The sequence below is a fragment of the Mangifera indica genome, chromosome 18, assembly GCF_011075055.1.
Source record: "Mangifera indica cultivar Alphonso chromosome 18, CATAS_Mindica_2.1, whole genome shotgun sequence".
Classification (NCBI taxonomy): Eukaryota; Viridiplantae; Streptophyta; class Magnoliopsida; order Sapindales; family Anacardiaceae; genus Mangifera; species Mangifera indica.
Window position 1 is genome coordinate 1012883 of NC_058154.1, and position 22735 is coordinate 1035617.

The window sequence follows — 22735 nt, forward strand, 5'->3', positions numbered from 1 at the left end:
TATACTGTTTGTTTTTATAATAAATAATATGGCCTGAGAATTGAGTCAGCTCGTGAGGTATCAGGTGCACAAAGGAGTGCAATAGGTATCATGAACGGTATATATATATATATATATATACAGAAGATATAATATGGTATAATTATATATTATTTTATTTTAATTTAAAATTATTTAATTATATAATAATATATTATTTATATATCTAAATTATATATTAAAAATATATATGTATAATTTTATTGTACTGAAAATCTAAATATTTTATCAGGAATTTTCAGTATACGCAACACGATTGATGAAAAAAGTTAGAGATGTGGGATATATTAAATATAATTAAATAGAAAATCTACGATACGCCTTCTTTGGATCTCTCCATGGCTCCCATAACTCATTATTAAGAGTAATATTATATATATATATTTTTTATATACAATTCAAATATACAGATAATGTCATATGTGATTAGATGTTACTTTATCTTTAATTTAAAATGATCTAATCGTATAATAACACATCATCTATATACATAAATTATATCAAAAAATGTATAAATAATTTTATTGAATTATTAATATAACTTCATTTAAGCCAAACAATAATTCGAACTCAAATAATTCAAATCGGCCAACCCTAATTACAAATGCAACAATTCAAACTATCACATGCATCTTCCATCTTCTCATTAACGAATCGGAAGGCCCAAATTTGGCCCATATAATGATCTGCTACACCGGCCTAATAGCCATCAAGGCCCAAACCTCTTGTCCTCACAAGTTCAACCTTTTTCTCAGTTTCCTATTTCCAGGTGTAATGATAATGATTCATGCTCTGCAAGTTCAATTTCTTTAGGTCTTAAAAGGGCTAAAATACTAATCAAAATGATAAGCAGATCAAAGGCAATAAGAAAAGGCACACTGCTGCATCATAGCTTTTTCCATACTAAAAATTACAATTCAATTTTCTACCTCTATACCAAAGACAAGATTGCCAACAAACATCTTTCTGTTTCAGATGATGCATTACCAAACCATTTCAACCAAATATTGGGCCTTATAGCAATTTTTGCTTTCGATCGCATGGTTGGACATCGAGCAATCTGAGACAGTGTAAGCTTGTGACAGATACAGCCAGGGAAGTAAATCTTCTAAAGAATAATCAATGCTTCTCGATACATCTTCTCGGAGATGTCATATGTCTAGTTTCAATGAATGAGGCAACAGAAGACTTCATGGTTCAACAAAATTTGTTGTCACAAGACAATGAATAAACTGCAAGTGCTAAGGAACAATGCACAGTATCGTTTATCTTTCGGTTGCCTTCTCAGCAATTCAATTATCCAATACCGAAGACTTCTGCTGCTGAGCTTCCTTGCCATTCTAGTATGCATGTTCACTATAGATGCCATCCCTTCAAGCTGGCAAGAAGAGAAAAGAGGAGATTCACCTTTAAGAGATGCTTTGATCTACACACAATAATACACAGGTTTTAGTTTTCCACAGAATGGATCTGGTCCATTTTCTACTTTGTCATAGCTTTACCGATTCACCATGCAAGATTAGAAGAAACTAACCTGATAATGAGCAAGAAGGTCCATATAACTACAAATTGGAGATGTGAACTGAACATAACCAGGAAGCCCCAGAACTACTGTCATGTTGGTTTCCTGAAATCAATTTCAGCAGCTCGGATTATTTTGGCAGAGCTCCTGACAGGACCTGCTGGAAGATGTGCAAATGCAGATACATAAATATTTGATTGAGGCTGTCCTGTGTACGGTGAAGGAATGTTATTACATGAACCAAAAGTGGCTACAGTTTCCCTGCAGAGAATCATCATCTCGGAAACAAGTCACATTGCAGGGTCAGCTTGTCCATGGTGACATATAAATAAAGCCAACCTGTCCCTGGCGCCATTGTAACCTGAGAGCTGCTGCCTCTGAAAGGAGCCTGAGTTCACTCTCATTCCCTGCATGGCAAGTTTCTCTGAATACATGGGATAAGTGGCAGTGGGCAGGCAAACAGAAGTTCCTCTTTTCATTGCATCCCTACAATTCACAAAATGTATAAACTAATCAAACATATTAGAAAAAAGCAGTATTAAGATTGCAATATGGAATTCTTATAAGAAAAAGCTCTATGGAATGTGAAAGATACTTGTCAAACATACTCCCAGGCTGAACATGTCTAGTTGGATCAGCAACATGTATATACACTTTAATCCTGCCATCCTGCAACCTCATTGCACCCAGGGCATCGTCGAGCTGCATAATTTTACACCACAAGCAATTAAAGAAGAGAGTTCACGATTTGAAGGAAAAAAATTCAAGTTCACCAAGGATCTTTAAGAAGCAAAAACTTTGAATAACAATTTCCTTGTCAGCTTCATCAACATCAATAGAATAAACTTTCAGATGAGTAAGATCTTTCCTGATCTTTAGCATACACTTTTTTGTTTATACACAGCTACACACATATATCACAAACAAGGATTTATTCGAAAACAGAAACTTAGGGATATCGTTTTGATGCGTATTGATTAAAATGACATTATTTTAGTCAATTCATATTGAAAATTTTCAAGTTCGTGAGTTTAACAAGTGAAACCCTTCTAAAGCTTGAGCTCAAGCTCGCTTGAACCGAACTCGTTTTAGACTTGTTTAAGTTGAACTTAACTCGAATCTAACCTAGTTTTGAGTATTCAATTGAATGTTTTAGATAATGTGTTATCATGCCATTGAGTGTATTGATCTGTTAAATACACAGTTTCATTGTATACTAATGTAACCTGTATGTTGGAATGAATCTGATTGATTTAATGCAAACTGCAAATACTGCATATATTTTTCAGAATGCGTGGAGAGTTATACAACTTTTTACATGGAAATGAACCTTCCAAAACTCATAGAAAACTCAATCATATTGCAGAATGCATGGAGTTGGACCTGGAAATCAATCAAATCTGCAAAAATCCACAGTGACAGAATTCCAGTAAATCTGGAAATCAATCAAAATACAGAATTCCAGAGAGTAAAGTAGACTTGGAGACTGAAAATGCAAATTGGACTTGTAGAATCAATCAAAATGTGAAATTCCAGTAAATGCAACCAGAACAACATCTTATTATGCAGAATGAAAAATTCCAAAAACTCCAAGTAGGGTTGGATTTGAGCCGAGTCGAGCCAAGCTCGAACAGGCCCAACTTGTTTTCGGGTAATTGAGCCTCAGGCTCAGCTTGGGCTCGGGCTCGCTGGATCACGTGTTCGTGTTCGGCTTAATTGGTAATTTTACTGTTCGTGATCTGCTCGCATTAGCGTGGGTTAGTGTGCACTCACTCGGGTTCGCATGAGATATTCATCTTAGCTTCGGGCTTGTTTAAATTTCCTCAGGCAAGAGGGAAAATTGTGACCATACAACTATTTCTGTTTCATGAATTGATAATTTTTTAAGACTGATGGCCACATGTATATAAACCTTAGAAAATTTGAGATGCATAAAAAGAAGAAAGAAATAACAGATTTGCTCATCAGAAATAAAGAGGTCATCGGGATGATTTGTATAAGCAAAGCTAGCTTGAAGCGGAGAGGTCCTGTTTGCAGTATTTCCTTGGGAATTCAAATACTATCGCTACAGAGACAGAAATTTGGATTAAAAAAAAAAAACTCAAATTAATACAACAGAGCATTCAATAATTCCTCCAAAATAAATCAAGTCTCAGAAAGCATTCAAGAATGCAGTCAGCATTCAAGGTCATGCACAGCATTCAAATTCGTTTCTGCCTATACAGCAACCAAATGAAAAATATAGGAAGACAAGAAATTACTCTGTTAACTTGAAGTCGCCGAGCGCTACAAGATTGCTAGAGGATCGCCGGAGAAACATCGGAGAAACGCCGGAGAAATGCGAAGGTGGAGTCGAGTCGGCGGCAGTTTGTTTATGTGGAAACGTCAGCAGCCGCGGAACGGAGGCCAAACAGGAGCACCGGTAGTACGAGAAAAGAGGCGGTGAGCCGGTGACTGGAACCAAAACTCGCCAGTGAGTCCGCCGTCTCGTCTGTCCTAATGGAGAACGCGTTACGGTTAGTTCGGTTTCACCTTTGGCTTGCAGTCGCAGAAGTTCAGAACGCCTTTGGAATTGGATTTGATTAAAATTACATTACTCGGACACGACGTCGTTTCATTCAAATTACATTACTGGGACAAGAGAGCCAAACACGACATCTATTCGGACTCGGGCTCTAGATTGTTTTCTATTCAACTCCCCAATTCGTATTTAGGATCATGTTTGGCTCATCCGAACCAAACTTGTTTTGACTTTGAATAAACTCACTTCGAATCTAATTCTCTCCAAACAAGTTAGATAATTAAAAATTTCAGTAAAGCCAACCTCTTTTTTATTTTAAATTAAGCTCGAGCCGATCCTATTTTAGGCTTGACTTAGTTTGAAATTACCTTGGCCCTAATTTAGATTGGACTTAGCTTAAATTTACTTTTAATTATTGAAGAAAAAACCACAAAAAAAATGAAATGCCAATAACTTGATTGAGTTCAATTGACTTGACTATAATATCATGAATTCGGAATATTCTTATTCCAACTCAATCCGTTCAGGCTGAACAATGATACAAACTCAAGCAATTTGGATTGATCAAGTGTGAACGTCTCCATGATAGTAGAGGGCCTCACTTTCTCTGAAGATTATTGGATTTGGGTCAGTGTTGAATGTGGAAAAAAATGCAGTGAAAGGAAGCAACAACGAAGTTTATCAAGTCTTATTCCAAGTATAAATGGAATGTATGATTGACGGAGGTGATGGTGTGGTCGAATAAAGGCCAAAAGACTTAATCCCTCTCAAATTTTAATGCGTTCTCAAAGTTACATTCATATTATTTAAAAAACTCAAAATCTCATCTATAAATAAATTATCATTAAAATTTTTTGTTAAAAGTTGCGGCAAAGTCGTTATTTTACAAATAATATTAAAAAATATAAAATTCATTATGTTTTCTCCTAAAGTTTTAAAGATTAATACTTTATCTTTACTTAAAGTTTTTTAACTTTCAAAAGTAATATTTTTCCCTTTAAAACCTAGGGTTTATTTTTCAGACACTCTCCAACCACCATCTTTAGCCATCGATGACAATGCATCAACCCACCATCACTGGCCACCAAATCTTAATTTTCTGGCTTAAGAAGACGTAATGAAGATGTGTCTTGTTTATTTTAGACGAATTGACGAAGACATGTCTTCATCACATCTCATGGAAGCACCAACGAGACGAATGGTGGCTGGAGATTCATGCATTAAAGCATCATCCTTGGTGGTCGAGAGCGTCTAAAAAATAAATAATATGTTTTGGGGGGAAAATGTTATTTATAAAAGTTAAAAAACTTTTAACAGAGTTGAATTTGTTATTTTTTAAATATTATTAATAAAATAAAAAATTTATTTCTACTTTAATAAAATATTTTAATAATAATTGGAGATTTTAAATTTTTTTCAAACCTCATGGGTTTCGCTTTGGAAATGCATTCACACTTGGGTGGTAATAAGGCCTCTGGCCTTGAATAAATTATAAGGTTGTGGAAAAGAGAACGCGGTATTGACTGCTTGAAAAAGATGCCCCACTAACAACTGAAGTTACAAGGATAATTCTAAGAAGGGGAAAAATGTGGAGTGTTGGATGTGATGTGTTCGTTCTTCTTTCCTCCCCCATGCCATTAAAGAGATTGAAGAGTCTTTCAAAGATACTCTCTCCCAGTTCCCATCGACTTGAACTTACACAAACAACTTCTTAGGAAAGGACTCTTATTAGCCAATGGGATGCCGAAACTTGTAAGTCACATGGGAGTCTGGAACCCAATAGTTGCCCATGTCAGCAAGAGCATGTCACCAAAAAGGAAAATTTCCTTCAACCCTCAGTTTCAGCACATTCTTGCAAGACAAGGATATATATATATATATATATATATATTTTAGAATGAATAGTATCAGTAATAGTGTTACTATTTTGTTCTTTATATACCTGACTTGATCACCATTTGATCCTGCGCGCAGGGGTAAGTAAATCCCATCTTAAATTCTTTCCGTTTCTCTGATTGAGTTCTTTGCTTATTGATATTTCCTTTGTTGTGTAATGTATGAACTAGTTTATATGTTGCTCTGAATTTGATGCTTTTTTGAGATTTAGATTTCTTCTGGGTTTTTTTCATTTCTCTGTCTTGTTAAACAGCCTGTTCAGTTCTTTTTTTTTAAATGGGTGGTGGCATGTACTTCGTTAGCCATTGATGGCCTATGAGAAATTATCTACTAGGATCTGGCACCAAAAGTTCATTTTCAGTTCAACATTGTTGATCATGTGTAATATATTTGCAGAGAATAACTTTGTTAGAGTTACTAAATTTTGTGTTGGTATGGAACTGCAGTTAAAATTGTTACGACGAAATGGCTAAGACAATCAGCTTGTTTGGATTTACTTCAATTAAGCCTGCAATAGAAATTAAGGAATTTGTGGAGGGATACACTGGTAAAGGAGCAGTCTATGATGTAGTAGAAGTTGCGCAAAAAGAAGGCTCAAGGGCATACGCCATAGTTGAATTCACAACTATGGAAGCTGCAGAGTATATCGTGTCCATGGCTGCTGAACGACGTTTATGGGATGGAAATTCTTATCTGAAAGCTCGTTATGTTGACCATGATAGAAATTCACCTGAGGAGAAGACCCCGCAGCACAGGATTGATAACGCAAGACTGAACTTCGGCTGGCAGATTTCAGAGGAGAATTTTTATGTGCTCTGGTCACAGGAAAATGTTTCTGTGAAATTTGACTCCGATCTCAGAAATTTTAGCTGCTTTCTATCTTATGATTCTGTGGATTATAAGCTTAACGTTCCGCACGAGACAATTTGGCAGATCCAGCTACAACGCCCACATGGTCAGTCTGTGAAGTTTCTTGTCATCCAGGTTAGCCATCTAAAAAACTTCTTATTATGAAAATTTTGTGTTAGCATTTGATAGAAATGAGTAAAGCTACTTAATGTCCATGTCCATTGCACACATAAATCTTTCTGAGACTTCCTGAATATGGCTTTCTTCTAAAAGAACTATAATTATTCTTTGATAGTTACTTGAACTATATGTCATCTAGTATACCATGTTGGAATAATGTGAACATATATTGATTAAATTTTTTATAACTTAATAAAACTAGGTAAATATATAGTTTAGAAACATTTATTTTATCTGTCCGATATGATCATTAAAAAACGGACTGATATACTTCATATTGTAATTATTAAATTTGGGTTGTAAATGTGGGTTGACATAAGGGCATTATGTTTTTTATGGAAGAACCAATTGATGTTTTTACCCTTTTAGTAATAAATTAAAACAGACAAGGTTCCTTAGACAATTTATTAAAAACATGTATCTTTATTTGACACCCCATTTTGCAATATGTTCTGCAAAGGCTGAGAAGAAAGATTTTGTTCTGAGATTGATATTCAATCTTCTCTGGGTCAATAAAATGGCACAAACATTTTTGTTTATGTCCTTGTTCTTCCACATTTAAGCAGGTTATGTCCTAATGTGTTTGAATGATGAATTTGGGTAGAAATTTTATGCTCTGTGATTTTGACATTGAGTGTTAAATTTTGTTTTTCTGCTTACACACCATGTATCTAGTTTCTTTGCTTTTTTCGGTTGTTACATGTAAAAGTTGTTTTATATAATTCAAAATAGCAATTTGTTTCTTTTATTTACTAAATTAATTTCCTTTCTTTCTCTTGACAGTTATATGGTGCTCCTCTTATTTATAAGAAAGAAATCCACTGGAACCGGACAGTTGATTTTACTCCATCCTCCTGCATTGGACAATCAACTGCTATGTGTTTAGAGCTTCCAGGCAGGGGTCATGTTCCGAAAGCTCTGAAAGATTTCTTTTTCTACAAGGAAAGTCCAGGGAAGTTCAGTCTAGAGAAAGGTTCTACTTTCTCAAACAATTCTGATCTTGTCCCATTTATAAGTGCACCCCAAGGCATCGACTTGCCATATAGGATGCTGTTCAAAATCAATTCCTTGATTCAGCACGGCTGTATTCCTGGGCCAGTACTTGATGCCAAGTTCTTTCGCTTCTTTGATCCATGCATAATGGATATAGCATTCATGGAACGTGCATTGAAGAAGCTGTTTAATCTAAGAGAATGCTGCTATGATCCTGTAAGCTGGCTCAAAGAGCAATACATAAACTATTCTAGGTCTAAGACACTTCTTGGATCGCCTGCCATTGCCTTGGATGATGGGTTAGTATACGTGCACAAGGTTTTGGTAACCCCCACTAAGATATACTGTTGTGGTCCAGAAGTCAGTCTATCCAATCGCGTCTTACGCAGTTATCCTGATGACATCGATAATTTTCTTCGTGTTTCATTTGTTGATGAGGATATGGACAGATTGTTTTCAACAGTTTTATCTCCCAAGGCATCAGGAGGAAAGCGTACTAGAATTTATGACAGGATACTGTCAATTCTCCGAAATGGCATAGTCATCGGAGACAAGAAGTTCGAAACTCTTGCTTTCTCAAATAGTCAAGTAAGAGAGAATACCTTATGGATGTTTGCATCTAGACCTGGGCTTACTGCAGCAGATGTTAGAAAGAGCTTGGGTGATTTTAGTGAGATAAAAAATGTGGCAAGATACGCAGCCAGGCTTGGTCAGTCTTTGAGCGCATCCAGAGTAGCTGTGCACGTTGGTAGGAAGGACATGGAAATCATTCCTGATGTAAAAGTCGAAAGGAAAGGAATTAAATATGTTTTCTCTGATGGGATCGGGAAAATATCTTCTGAATTAGCAGAAGAAGTGACGAAAAAATGTGGTTTCACAAGTTATACTCCATCTGCATTCCAAATACGATATGCTGGGTTCAAAGGAGTTGTAGCTGTTGATCCAAATTCTTCAGTGAAATTATCATTAAGACCCAGTATGTTAAAATACGAATCAGACAGCACTAGTCTAGACATTTTGGACTATAGCAAATATCAGCCTTCTTTTCTAAATCGCCAGTTGATCACCCTTTTGTCGACGCTTAGTATTAAAGATGATGTTTTTGAAAGGAAGCAGAGGGAGTTCATAGCTCAATTAGATGCTATTTTGACAGACCCTTCAAGGGCACTTGAGGCACTTGGATTCATGTGTTCAGGGGAGAGTGCAAATGTTCTCAAGGAAATGCTTAAGTGTGATTATAGGCCAGATGAAGAACCGTTTCTCTCACTGATGCTACAGACATTCCGTGCATCAAGTCTGCATGACTTGCGAACGAAAGCAAGGATATTTCTTCCAAAAGGACGACATATGATGGGAACTCTGGATGAGACAGGGACATTAGAATATGGACAGATTTTTGTGCAGTATTCTCACTCCAGATCTAGTCAATTTTCGGATGATTTCTCCTTGCAGTTTCGCAGAAAAGAATCAAGTCAAACTAGTGTTTGTGAAGATAGGGTGGTGGTTGCTAAAAATCCATGTCTCCATCCAGGAGATATGCGCGTTTTAAAAGCTGTGGATGTGCCAGCCTTGCACCACATAGTTGATTGTGTGGTTTTCCCAGCAAAAGGAAAAAGGTAAGCCTGCTTTTGAAAATGTCTTATATTTCATGTTAGATGTTTACTAATACTTGTTCTGCTTTATTTTCCTGCTTGGTAAGTTCATAAATTTATGCAATGCAAGCTCAGGAAATTCTTAAATCCTATACCTGTTATCCTGATAATTATCCATGATTATCAACTTAGAAACTGACACTGGTTTCATTATTAATTAGACCCCATCCAGATGAATGTTCAGGGAGTGACCTTGATGGCGATAGGTATTTTGTGTGCTGGGATCCTGATCTCATTCCTTCTCGTCAGTTTCAACCCATGGATTATACCCCTGGAAAATCTAAGGTTTTGCATCGTGATGTTACGATTGAGGTATTGCTCAACTTTAAGCATCATGTTCATGCATGTTAAGATTTCTTTAGTCACATTCTTGAATCAACTCTTGTTTCATTTGAATTTAATTTCTACAAGGACACTACAATGAGATCTGTCATTGCAATTTCTTCACTGCTTCTTTTTTCATATGACATTGCATTAAAGCATATATCATTTTGAATTTTATTTCAGTATGCATCAGATTACAACTGCAATATGAGTGGTGTTTGATCAATGCTGTAGTCTTTGGTCTTAAAATATATATATCATTGTGTTGCAGGATGTTGAGAAGTACTTCGTTGACTTTATTGTCAACGACAGCTTGGGCATAATCAGTAATGCCCATGTTGTCTTTGCAGATAAAGAACCTGAGAAAGCAAGGAGTAGGCAATGTCTTCAGCTCGCCCGGCAATCCTCCATTGCTGTGGATTTCCCAAAAACTGGTGTGGCAGCCAAAATACCAAGTGAACTTCGTGTTGATAAGTATCCAGACTTCATGGATAAGCCTGAGCATATGACCTATCAATCAGAGCGTGTGATGGGAAGGCTGTATCGAGAGGTAAAAGGCATTGCACCACATGAAGCGGCTATCAAATCCTTCACAAAGGAAATAGCAATTAGGTCTTTTGATTCAGATATGGAAGTTGATGGTTTCAAGAAATACGTCAATGAAGCTCTCCATTACAAATGCGAGTACGATAGTCAGCTGAGTAATCTGATGAAGCATTTTGGCATTGAAACTGAGGCAGAAATAGTCAGTGGCTGCATCATTAAAATAGCAAAATGTTTTGATAAAAGAAGGGATTTGGATACAATTACTTCTGCCACAAGGTCCATAAGAAAAGAAGCTAGGGCCTGGTTCAACAAGTCATGTGAGTCAGGTTCTAGTAATTCTGATGGTGATGATGCATATGCAAAGGCTTCAGCATGGTATTATGTAACATACCATCATAGTTATTGGGGTCACTGCATCAAAGAAGGAATTAGCCGTGAACATTTCCTTAGCTTTCCATGGTGTATTTATGACACCCTCATTGAGATCAAGAATAAAAAGAAAAATGAGCGACTAAGAGCAGCAAGTGATGGACATTTTCTTCCATCACTAGTATGCCATTTCGGTAATGGAATGCGCTTTTAGTTGGTGGAGCGATTTGAATGGTTTCAGTACCTAAGTATCAGCATATACTTGTTCCTATATAGTGAAGGTGCTGATATGCTCAGGTGGTCTCCTTCTTCATGTCTTGGCGGGGAAATCATGCTCTCTGGTGCCAGATATCTGTGTGTTCCTTGCTGGAACAGATTGTATTTGCGTGGTTGATGCTGTTTTGCCAACCTGTTACTGACAGATGCAAGTTGCTGCTTTGGTTGTGTAAGGGAGTTTTTTTCTGTTTCTGTGGAATCGTTACTTATTGGGTGAATGATCTCTGCGTTTTCTGTTCTGCTTCTGCTTCCTTTGGGCGGTTGTTGGGTTGGCTTGTCTGTTAGTTTCCTGCTTTGCTTTGGCTGTCTTGCTCTGCTTTTGCTTGGTCTTGGGTTGCTTTGTATGGTGTTGCTGCTGTCTTGTCCCCTATTTTGCATTTGTGGAGATAGTAAGACAAGATGGGCAACTCTATGGTAGAAGTGTGTCGTTGTAATAATGTATTTTTTCAGAAGTGTGTTGTGTGTTCAATACTGGATACCTGTATTCAGTTCATGTAATAAAATAAATGTTTGGATTGCTGCCTGATCTCTTCCATTTTGCTTTGTTTAGTGTAGCAGAGTTTATCAAAGAATAATAGGCACCCTAAGAGCAATACAACTATGTGCACAAATAATGTGTATAACTTATTGCAAAAACAATAACGTGTAATTATATGATTATGTGATTTTAAATTAAAGATAAAATAACACCTAATCACATGAAGATGTATTATTATTTGTGGAGGAATGTGCAACTAGATAGGTTTGCCTTTCAGTGCATCCATTGAAGCTTTGCATGTTGATAACAAAGAATATAATACCATCCCTGATGTGGAAATTGAGAGGAATGAAGTTACATATGTTTTTCCTGATGGAACTAGAAATATATCCATTAAATTTTCTCAAATTGTAGTTAAAACGATATCTTTTTTTTTAGCGTATGAATCAAAATGATATTATTTTAGTCATTTTATATTGAAATTTTTTAGGTTTATGTGTTTATGAGTTGAACACTTTTAAAGCTTGAGTTCACTTGAACAAAACTTGTTTTAGACTTGTTCAAATTGAACTTAATTCTAATCTAACTCAGTTTTAAGTATTTAATTGAATACTTAGAAGATGTATCATTAAGTGATTGAATATTATCTTATATTTAATTCAAAACTATCAAACTACATAATGACACATTATTTATGTATCAATTGGATAGTCAAATCTCGGTGTATATATTCATATGAATGAATGGAATGATAAATTACATTCTCATGTTGATGGATGGATACTCAGGGCATCATCGAGCTGCATAATTTTACACCACAAGCAATTATAGATGAGAGTCAATGAGTTGAAGGAAAAAAATTCAAGTTCACCAAGGAACTTTAAGCAGCAAAAACTTTGAATAACAATTACCTCGCCAACTTCATCGACATCAGTAGCATAAACTTTCAGATGAGTAAGATCTTTCCTGATAAGCTGAACATGAAGAACACCAGAAAGGCATAAGCAGCAAGACTTCAGGTGATTTACTGTCTCCATGCTATCCAACTTATAGGGCACTTTTTCAAAACCCATTTCACATGCCTCCTTAACAGCCCCACACTCAATTAAACTACAGGGTACAGGCTCTTTCCCAAAAAAATATATTCTAGTTTTTCCCTTTTTTCTTTTTAGTAGATAATTATTTTTATATAAGCGATGTTTTTCCTTTCTTGAGGAGGGTAACCAAACCCCAGAACATCTTTGATGTCTTTCAGTAGAAAATTATTCTTAAGATCTAAGAGTATCTAATTGGATAGGTGTTTCAAAACCAAAAGCAGAATGATAAGAAATATGTCTCGTCTTTATCAGATGAATCTATCAGAAGACTTTCAGCAACTGACCAAATCTCCTCAGAATGAGCAGTGTCAATGTTGAACTTCATGCATTGAAGCGTCATCTCCAATGGCTAGAGAGTGTCTGAAAAATAAATTATAGGTTTTGGAGGGAAAATATTATTTTTAAAAGTTAGAAAATTTTAGACAGAGTTAAATTTGTTATTTTTTAAAACTTTGGAAGGAAAATAATGAATTTTATATTTTTTTAATATTATTAAAAAAATGATAATTTTACTCTTATTCTGACCGAAAATTTTAATAGTAATTAGCTCATAGGGGGGATTTTAAGTTTTTTCGAACCCTATGGTTTGACTTTGGAAATGCATTCACACCTGGGCGGGAATTAGTCCTTTGGCCTTGAATAAATGGTAAGTTTGTGGAAAAGAGAACGCGGTATGGACTGCTTGAAAAAGATGTCCCATTAACAACTGAAAGTTACAAGGATAATTCTAGGAAGGGGAAAAAAGTGGAGTCCTGGATGTGACATGTACCCTTTTCCTTTCCTTCCCCAGGCCATTAAGGAGATTGAAGAATCTTACAAAGATACTCTCTCCCAGTTTCCGTAGAGTTGTAATTACACTAACAACTTCTTAGGAAAGGACTCTTATTAGCCAATGGGATGTCGAAACTTGTAAGTCACAAGGAAGTCTAGGAACCAATAGTTGCCCATGTCAGCAAGAGCATGTCATCAAAAAGGAAACTTTCCTTCTACTCCCAGTTTCAGCACATTCTTGCAAGACAAGGATATATATAATATTAGAATGAATAGTATCACTAATAGTGTTACTATTTTGTTCTTTATATACCTTACTTGATCACCATTTGATTCTATGCGCAGTTGTAAGTAAATCCCATCTTAAATTCTTTCCGTTTCTCTGATTAAGTTCTTTGCTTATTGATATTTCCTTTGTTGTGTAATGTATGAACTTGTTTATATGCTGCTGTGAATTTGATGCTTTTTTGAGATTTAGGTTTCTTCTGGCTCTTTTTCATTTCTCTGTCTTGTTGAACTGTCTGTTCAGTTCTTTTTTTTTTAATGCGTGGTGGCATGCACTTCGTTAGCCATTGATGGCCTATGAGAAATTATCTACTAGGATCTGGCCTCAAAAGTTCGTTTTCAGTTCAACATTGTTGATCATGTGTAATATATTTGCAGAGAATAACTTTGTTAGAGTTACTAACTTTTGTGTTGGTATGGAACTGCAGTTGAAATTGTTACGACGAAATGGCTAAGACAATCAGCTTGTTTGGATTTACTTCAATTAAGTCTGCAATAGAAATTAAGGAATTTGTGGAGGGATGCACTGGTAAAGGAACAGTCTATGATGTAAAAGAAGTTGCTCGAAAAAAAGGCTCAAGGGCATACGCCATAGTTGAATTCACAACCACGGAAGCTGCAGAGCGTGTCCTGTCCAAGGCTGCTGAACGACGTATATGGGATGGAAATTCTTTTCTGAAAGCTCGTTATGTTGACCATGATAGAAATTCACCTGAGGAGAAAACCCCACAGCACAGGATTGATAGCGCAAGATTGAACTTCGGCTGCCAGATTTCAGAGGAGAAGTTTCATGTGCTCTGGTCACAGGAAAACGTTTCTGTGAAATTTGACTCCGATCTCAGAAATTTTAGCTGCTTTCTATCTTATGATTCTGTGGATTATAAGCTTAACGTTCCGCACGAGACAATTTGGCAGATCCAGCTACAACGCCCACATGGTCAGTCTGTGAAGTTTCTTGTTATCCAGGTTAGCCATCCAAAAAACTTCTTATTATGAAAATTTTGTGTTAGCATTTGATAAAATTGAGTAGAGCTACCTAATGTCCATGTCCATTGCACACATAAATCTTTCTGAGACTTCCTGAATATGGCTTTCTTCCAAAAGAACTACACTTAATCTTTGATAGTTACTTGAACTCTATGTCATCTAGTATATCATGTTAGAATAATATAGACATACATTGATTAAACTTTTTATTGTTTAATAAAACTGGAGGAATGTACAGTCTAAAAAGATTTATTTTATTGGTCGGATATGAGTATTTAGAAACAGATTGATACATTTTATGTTGTAATTATTAAATTTGGGTTATAAATGTGCGTTGTCGCAAGGTTATTAGGTTTTTTATGAAAGAGTCCAATTAATGTTTTTACCTTTTTAGTAATAGATTAAAACAGACAAGGTTTCCTCCCTAGACAATTAATTAAAAATGTGTTCTCCAAAGCCTGGAAAGGAAGATTTTGTTCTAAGATTGATATTCAATCTTCTCTAGGTAGAGACGTCAATGGGCTAGGCCGGGTTGGCTCCAGCACAGCCTATCGGGCTCACGAGGTCAAGTCGGGCCCTAAGCTTACACAATAATAGGCTTTTGGGTCGAGCTGACCCATGAATTTTTGAAAGCCCAAGGCCCGACCCTATATATAGGGTCGGGTCGGCCCACGAGTTTTAATTGGGTTAGCCCGTGGGCTTTAATTAGGCCGACCCATTTAAATGTTTTTTTTAAATTTTAATTAAACTTTTAAACACATTATTTTTTCATTATTAAAATCGAAAGCAATACCTCAAATATTTTATTTATAATTTATCACTTGTGAAAAAGGAATATTGTGATTATATGATCAAAAATATTATAAATTTATAACATAGTACAAATAAATTAATTTACATACTATATAATTACAAATATAAATAATATATATATACTATACAATTTATCTATTCATCCTCAACATCCAAATTTTTGAATTCATTTGACATTAGATTCATTTGATATTGAATCAATTTATAATATTTTGTAATGATAAAATTAAAATAAAAATAAAATTATAAACACAAAAAATCATTAATTACAAATTCAAATAATTTTCGAAAGAGAGTTGATGAGATAAAATGAGATTGAAAAAATAATAAAAGAATTGAGACTAAGAGATTTATAAATAAAATTAGAAATAAAACAAATTTGATTGATTTATATACAAAAATAAAAATAATTAAAAAATCAGAAGCCTAGCTTCTGGTCTGCCCTTCTTTTTCTTATAAAAAAATTATGAACAGTATTAGGTTGGCCAGGCCGGCCTATAAGTTTAATATTAAAATCTATCACCCAACCCAGAAGACTCATGGGGCCGACCCATGGTGTTACAATTTCGGGCCGGGCTTGAATTCCAAGCTTTAGGCCGGGCCAAAAATTGCCATGTCTATCTCCGGGACAATAAAATGGCACAAACATGTTAGTTTATGTCCTTGTGCTTCCAATTACAATGTGTTTGAATGATGAATTTGGGCAGAAATTTTATGCTGTGTGATTTTGATATTGAGTGTTAAATTTTTGTTTTTCTGCTTACACACCACGTATCTAATTTCTTTGCTTTTTTCGGTTGTTACATGTAAAAGTTGTTTTATATCATTCAAAATAGCAATTTGTTTCTTTTATTTACTAAATTAATTTCCTTTTCTTTCTCTTGACAGTTATACGGTGCTCCTCTTATTTATAAGAGAGAAATCCACTGGAACCGGACAGTTGATTTTACTCCATCCTCCTGCATTGGACAATCAACTGCTATGTGTTTAGAGCTTCCAGGCAGGGGTCATGTTCCGAAAGCTCTGAAAGATTTCTTTTTCTACAAAGAAAGTCCAGGGAAGTTCAGTCTAGAGAAAGGTTCTGCTTTCTCAAACAATTCTGATCTTGTCCCAATTATAAGTCCACCCCAAGACATCGACTTGCCATACAGGACCTTATTCAAAATCAATTCCTTGATTCAGCACGGTTGTATTCCTGGGCCAGTACTTGATGCCAAGTTCTTTCGCTTCTTTGATCCAAGCATAATGGATATAGCATTCATGGAACGTGCATTGGAGAAGCTGTTTAATCTAAGAGAATGCTGCTATGATCCTGTAAGCTGGCTCAAAGAGCAATACATAAACTATTCTAGGTCTAAGACACTTCTTGGATCGCCTGCCATTGCCTTGGATGATGGGTTAGTATACGTGCACAAGGTTTTGGTAACCCCCACTAAAATATACTGTTGTGATCCAGAAGTCAGTCTATCCAATCGTGTCTTACGCAGTTATCCTGATGACATCGATAATTTTCTTCGTGTTTCATTTGTTGATGAGGATATGGACAGATTGTTTTCAACAGTTTTATCTCCCAGGGCATCAGGAGGAAAGCGTACTAGAATTTATGACAGGATACTGTCAATTCTCCGAAATGGCATAGTCATCGGAGACAAGAAGTTCGAAACTCTTGCTTTCTCAAATAGTCAATTAAGAGAGAATACCTTATGGATGTTTGCATCTAGACCTGGACTTACTGCAGCAGATGTTAGAAAGAGCTTGGGTGATTTTCGTGAGATAAAAAATGTGGCAAGATACGCAGCCAGGCTTGGTCAGTCTTTGAGCGCATCCAGAGTAGCTGTGCACGTTGGTAGGAAGGACATGGAAATCATTCCTGATGTAGAAGTCGAAAGGAAAGGAACTAAATATGTTTTCTCTGATGGGATCGGGAAAATATCTTCTGAATTAGCAGAAGAAGTGACGAAAAAATGTGGTTTCACAAGTTATACTCCATCTGCATTCCAAATACGATATGCTGGGTTCAAAGGAGTTGTAGCTGTTGATCCAAATTCTTCAGTGAAATTATCATTAAGACCCAGTATGTTAAAATACGAATCAGACAGCACTAGTCTAGACATTTTGGACTATAGCAAATATCAGCCTTCTTTTCTAAATCGTCAGTTGATCACCCTTTTGTCCACTCTTGGTATTAAAGATGATGTTTTTGAAAGGAAGCAGAGAGAGTTCATAGCTCAATTAGATGCTATTTTGACAGACCCTTCAAGGGCACTTGAGGCACTTGGATTCATGTGTTCAGGGGAGAGTGCAAATGTTCTCAGGGAAATGCTTAAGTGTGATTATAGGCCAGATGAAGAACCGTTTCTCTCACTGATGCTACAGACATTCCGTGCATCAACTCTGCAGGACTTGCGAACTAAAGCAAGGATATTTCTTCCCAAAGGACGACATATGATGGGAACTCTGGATGAGACAGGGACATTAGAATATGGACAGATTTTTGTGCAGTATTCTCACTCCAGATCTAGTCAATTTTCGGATGATTTCTCCTTGCAGTCTCGCAGAAAAGAATCAAGTCAAACTAGTGTTTGTGAAGGAAGGGTGGTGGTTGCTAAAAATCCATGTCTCCATCCAGGAGATATGCGCGTTTTAAAAGCTGTGGATGTGCCAGCTTTGCACCACATAGTTGATTGTGTGGTTTTCCCAGCAAAAGGAAAAAGGTAAGCCTGCTTTTGAAAATGTCTTATATTTCATGTTAGATGTTTACTAATACTTGTTCTGCTTTATTTTCCTGCTTGGTGAGTTTATAAATTCATGCAATGCAAGCTCAGTAAATTCTTAAATCCTATACTTGTTATCCTGATAATTATCCATGATTATCAACTTAGAAACTGACACTGTTTTCATTATTGATTAGGCCCCATCCAGATGAATGTTCGGGGAGTGACCTTGATGGCGATAGGTATTTTGTGTGCTGGGATACAGATCTCATTCCTCCTCATCAATTTCAACCCATGGATTATACCCCTGGAAAAGCTAAGGTTTTGCATCGTGATGTTACAATTGAGGTATTGCTCAACTTTAAGCATCATGTTCATGCATGTTAAGATTTATTTAGTCACATTCTTGAATCAACTCTTGTTTCATTTGAATTTAATTTCTACAAGGACACTACAATGAGATCTGTCATTGCAATTTCTTCACTGCTTCTTTTTTCATATGACATTGCATCAAAGCATATATCATTTTGAATTCTATTTCAGTATGCATCAGATTACAACTGTAATATGAGTGGTGTTTGATCAATGCTGTAGTCTTTGGTCTTAAAATATATATATCATTGTGTTGCAGGATGTTGAGAAGTACTTCGTTGACTTTATTGTCAACGACAGCTTGGGCATAATCAATAATGCCCATGTTGTCTTTGCAGATAAAGAACCGGAGAAAGCAAGGAGTAAGCGATGTATTCAGCTCGCCCGGCAATCCTCCATTGCTGTGGATTTTCCAAAAACTGGTGTGGCAGCCAAAATACCAAGTGAACTTCGTGTCAATAAGTATCCAGACTTCATGGATAAGCCTGAGCATATGACCTATCAATCAGAGCGTGTGATGGGAAGGCTGTATCGAGAGGTAAAAGGCATTGCACCACACGAAGCTGCTATCAAATCCTTCACAAAGGAAATAGCAATTAGGTCTTTTGATTCAGAAATGGAAGTTGATGGTTTCAAGAAATATGTCAATGAAGCTCTCCGTTACAAATGTGAGTACGATAGTCAGCTGAGTAACCTGATGAAGCATTTTGGCATCGAAACTGAGGCAGAAATAGTCAGTGGATGCTTTATTAAAATAGCAAAATGTTTTGATAAAAGAAGGGATTTGGATACAATTACTTCTGCCACAAGGTCCATAAGAAAAGAAGCCAGTGCCTGGTTCAAGAAGTCAAGTGAGTCAGGTTCTAGTAATTCTGATGGTGATGATGCACATGCAAAGGCTTCAGCATGGTATTATGTAACATACCATCATAGTTATTGGGGTCATTGCATCAAGGAAGGAATTAGCCGTGAACATTTCCTTAGCTTTCCATGGTGTATTTATGACACCCTCATTGAGATCAAGAATAAAAAGAAAAATGAGCGACTAAGAGCAGCAAGTGATGGACATTTACTTCCATCACTAGTATGCCATTTCAGTAATGGAATGCGCTTTTAGTTGGTGGAGCGATTTGAATGGTGTTCAGTACCTAAGTATCAGCATATACTTGTTCCTATACAGTAAAGCTGCTGATATGCTCAGGTGGTCTCCTTCTTCATGTCCTGGCTGGGAAATCATGCTCTCTGGTGCCAGATATCTGTGTGTTCCTTGCTGGAACAGATTGTATTTGCGTGGTTGATGCTGTTTTGCCAACCTGTTACTGACAGATGAAAGTTGCTGCTTTGGTTGTGTAAGGCGTTTTGTTCTGTTTCTGTGGGATGGTTACTTATTGGGTGAATGATCTTTGTGTTTTCTGTTCTGCTTGTGCTTCCTTTGGGCGGTTGTTGGGTTGCTTTGTATAGTGTTGTTGCTGCTATCTTGTCCCCTATTTTGCATTTGTGTAGATAGTAAGACAAGATGAGCAACTCTATGGTAGATGTGTGTCGTCGTAATAATGTATTTTTTCAGAAGTGTGTTGTGTGTTCAATACTGGAAACCCGTATTCAGTTCATGTAATAAAATAAATGTTTGGTTTGTTGCCTGATCTCTTCTAATTTGCTTTGTTTAGTATAACACAGTTTACCAAAGAATAATACCCACTCTAAGGACAATAAAACTATATGCATAAACGATATGTATAACTTATTGCATAAACAATAACATGTTACTATGTGATCGTATGATTTTGAATTTAAGATAAAATAATACCCAATCACATGAAAACATATTATTATTTGTGGGAAAATGTGCAACTAGATAGGTTTGCCTTTCGGTGCATCATTGGAGCTTTGCATGTTGATAACAAAAAATATAATACCATCCCTGATGTGATAACAAATAATCACAAAAAAATATGTTTTTTCTAATGGAACTGGAAAGATATTTACTAAATTTTCTCAAATTCTGGTTAAAACAATTTTTTTTTTATGTATATTGCTCAAAATGATATTATTTTAATTAATTCATATTGAAATTTTTCAGGTTTGTGTGTTTAATGAGATGAACACTTTTAAAGTTTGAGTTCGCTTGAACCAAGTCTGTTTTAGACTTTGTTCGAATTGAACTGAACTTAATTCGAATCTAACTCAGTTTTGAGTATTCAATTGAATACTTAAAAGATGTGTTTTCATGTGATTGAATATTACCTTACATTTAATTCAAAACTATTAAACTATATAATAATATATCATTTATATATCTAATTGGATACTCAAATCTCGGTGGATATATTCATATGAATGAATGGAATGATAAATTACATTCTCATGTTGATGGATGGATACTCAGGGCATCATCGAGCTGCATAATTTTACACCACAAGCAATTAAAGATGAGAGTCAATGAGTTGAAGGGAAAAAATTCAAGTTCACCAAGGAACTTTAAGCAGCAAAAACTCTGAATAACAATTACCTCGCCAACTTCATCGACATCAATAGCATAAACTTTCAGATGAGTAAGATCTTTCCTGATAAGCTGAATATGAAGAACACCAGAAAGGCATAAGCAGCAAGACTTCAGGTGATTTACTGTCTCCATGCTATCCAACTTATAGGGCACTTTTTCAAAATCCATTTCACATGCCTCCTTAACAGCCCCACACTCAATTAAACTACAGGGTACAGGCTCTTTCCCAATAAAATATATTCTAGTTTCTCCCTTTTTTCTTTTTAGTAGATAATTATTTTTATATAAGCGATGTTTTTCCTTTCTTGAGGAGGTAACCAAACCCCAGAACATCTTTGATGTCTTTCAGTAGAAAATTATTCTTAAGATCTAAGAGTATCTAATTGAATAGGTATTTCAAAACCAAAAGCAGAATGATAAGAAATATATCTCATCTTCATCAGATCAATCTACCAGAAGACTTTCAGTAGCTGACAAAATCTCCTCAGAATGATCAGTGTCAATGTTGAACTTCATGCATTGAAGTGTCATCTCCGGTGGCTAGAGAGTGTCTGAAAAATAAACTATAAGTTTTGGAGAAAAAATATTATTTTTAAAAATTAAAAAATTTTAGACAGGGTTAAATTTGTTATTTTTTAAAATTTTGAGAGAAAAATAATAAATTTTATATTTTTTTAATATTATTAGGAAAATGATAATTTTACCCTTATTCTAACAGAAAATTTTAATAGTAATTAGCTCATAGGGGGAATTTTGAGTTTTTTCAAACCTTGTGGGTTTGACTTTGGAAATGCATTCACACCTGTGCGGGAATTAGTCCTTTGGCCTTGAATAAATGGTAAGTTTGTGGAAAAGAGAACGCGGTATTGACTGCTTGAAAAAGATGTCCCATTAACAACTGAAGTTACAAGGATAATTCTAGGAAGGGGAAAAAAGTGGAGTCCTGGATGTGACATGTACCCTTTTCCTTTCCTTCCCCAGGCCATTAAGGAGATTGAAGAATCTTACAAAGATACTCTCTCCCAGTTTCCGTAGAGTTGTAATTACACTAACAACTTCTTAGGAAAGGACTCTTATTAGCCAATGGGATGTCGAAACTTGTAAGTCACAAGGAAGTCTAGGACCCAATAGTTGCCCATGTCAGCAAGAGCATGTCATCAAAAAGGAAACTTTCCTTCTACTCCCAGTTTCAGCACATTCTTGCAAGACAAGGATATATATAATATTAGAATGAATAGTATCACTAATAGTGTTACTATTTTGTTCTTTATATACCTTACTTGATCACCATTTGATTCTATGCGCAGTTGTAAGTAAATCCCATCTTAAATTCTTTCCGTTTCTCTGATTAAGTTCTTTGCTTATTGATATTTCCTTTGTTGTGTAATGTATGAACTTGTTTATATGTTGCTGTGAGTTTGATGCTTTTTTGAGATTTAGATTTCTTCTGGCTCTTTTTCATTTCTCTGTCTTGTTGAACTGTCTATTCAGTTCCTTTTTTTTTAATGCGTGGTGGCATGCACTTCGTTAGCCATTGATGGCCTATGA

General features: G+C 35.8%; 2 protein-coding genes and 1 long non-coding RNA gene across 4 annotated transcripts; 2 read left to right on the forward strand and 1 right to left on the reverse strand.

The window, feature by feature from the left end:
* Window positions 1-541: 541 nt before the first annotated feature.
* LOC123201504 lies at window positions 542-4162 on the reverse strand. Of its 2 annotated transcripts, XR_006498827.1 has the most exons (5): window positions 3823-4154; window positions 2157-2263; window positions 1574-2047; window positions 969-1465; window positions 542-831 (listed from the first exon to the last, which is right to left on the reverse strand). It is a non-coding gene; the product is annotated as an uncharacterized LOC123201504 (long non-coding RNA). The 2 variants fall into 2 exon arrangements; XR_006498826.1 differs by lacking the exon at window positions 542-831 and having other exon boundaries at window positions 894-1465; window positions 3823-4162.
* A 1527-nt stretch (window positions 4163-5689) lies between these two features.
* Window positions 5690-11690, forward strand: LOC123201499 (probable RNA-dependent RNA polymerase 1). The gene is made up of 5 exons (XM_044617033.1): window positions 5690-6058; window positions 6425-6962; window positions 7791-9616; window positions 9814-9964; window positions 10248-11690. The coding sequence occupies exons 2-5, from the start codon at window positions 6444-6446 to the stop codon at window positions 11103-11105; spliced, it is 3354 nt and encodes a 1117-aa protein (XP_044472968.1). The 5' UTR covers window positions 5690-6058; window positions 6425-6443; the 3' UTR covers window positions 11106-11690.
* Window positions 11691-14121: 2431 nt separating this feature from the next.
* Window positions 14122-20324, forward strand: LOC123201501 (probable RNA-dependent RNA polymerase 1). Its single transcript, XM_044617035.1, has 4 exons — window positions 14122-14764; window positions 16487-18312; window positions 18510-18660; window positions 18944-20324. Exons 1-4 carry the CDS (start codon window positions 14246-14248, stop codon window positions 19799-19801), a joined length of 3354 nt encoding a protein of 1117 aa, XP_044472970.1. The 5' UTR covers window positions 14122-14245; the 3' UTR covers window positions 19802-20324.
* The last annotated feature ends 2411 nt before the right edge of the window (window positions 20325-22735 follow it).

What these genes read in the sequence shown, in the direction of transcription:
- LOC123201501 (XM_044617035.1), top strand. Translation starts at nt 14,246, where the DNA reads ATGGCTAAGACAATCAGCTTGTTTGGATTTACTTCAATTAAGTCTGCA. An exon ending in TGAAGTTTCTTGTTATCCAG is followed by an intron (nt 14,765 to 16,486) that starts GTTAGCCATCCA and finishes TTCTCTTGACAG; the next exon opens with TTATACGGTGCTCCTCTTAT. An exon ending in TTCCCAGCAAAAGGAAAAAG is followed by an intron (nt 18,313 to 18,509) that starts GTAAGCCTGCTT and finishes ATTATTGATTAG; the next exon opens with GCCCCATCCAGATGAATGTT.
- LOC123201499 (XM_044617033.1), top strand. Translation starts at nt 6,444, where the DNA reads ATGGCTAAGACAATCAGCTTGTTTGGATTTACTTCAATTAAGCCTGCA. An exon ending in TGAAGTTTCTTGTCATCCAG is followed by an intron (nt 6,963 to 7,790) that starts GTTAGCCATCTA and finishes TTCTCTTGACAG; the next exon opens with TTATATGGTGCTCCTCTTAT. An exon ending in TTCCCAGCAAAAGGAAAAAG is followed by an intron (nt 9,617 to 9,813) that starts GTAAGCCTGCTT and finishes ATTATTAATTAG; the next exon opens with ACCCCATCCAGATGAATGTT.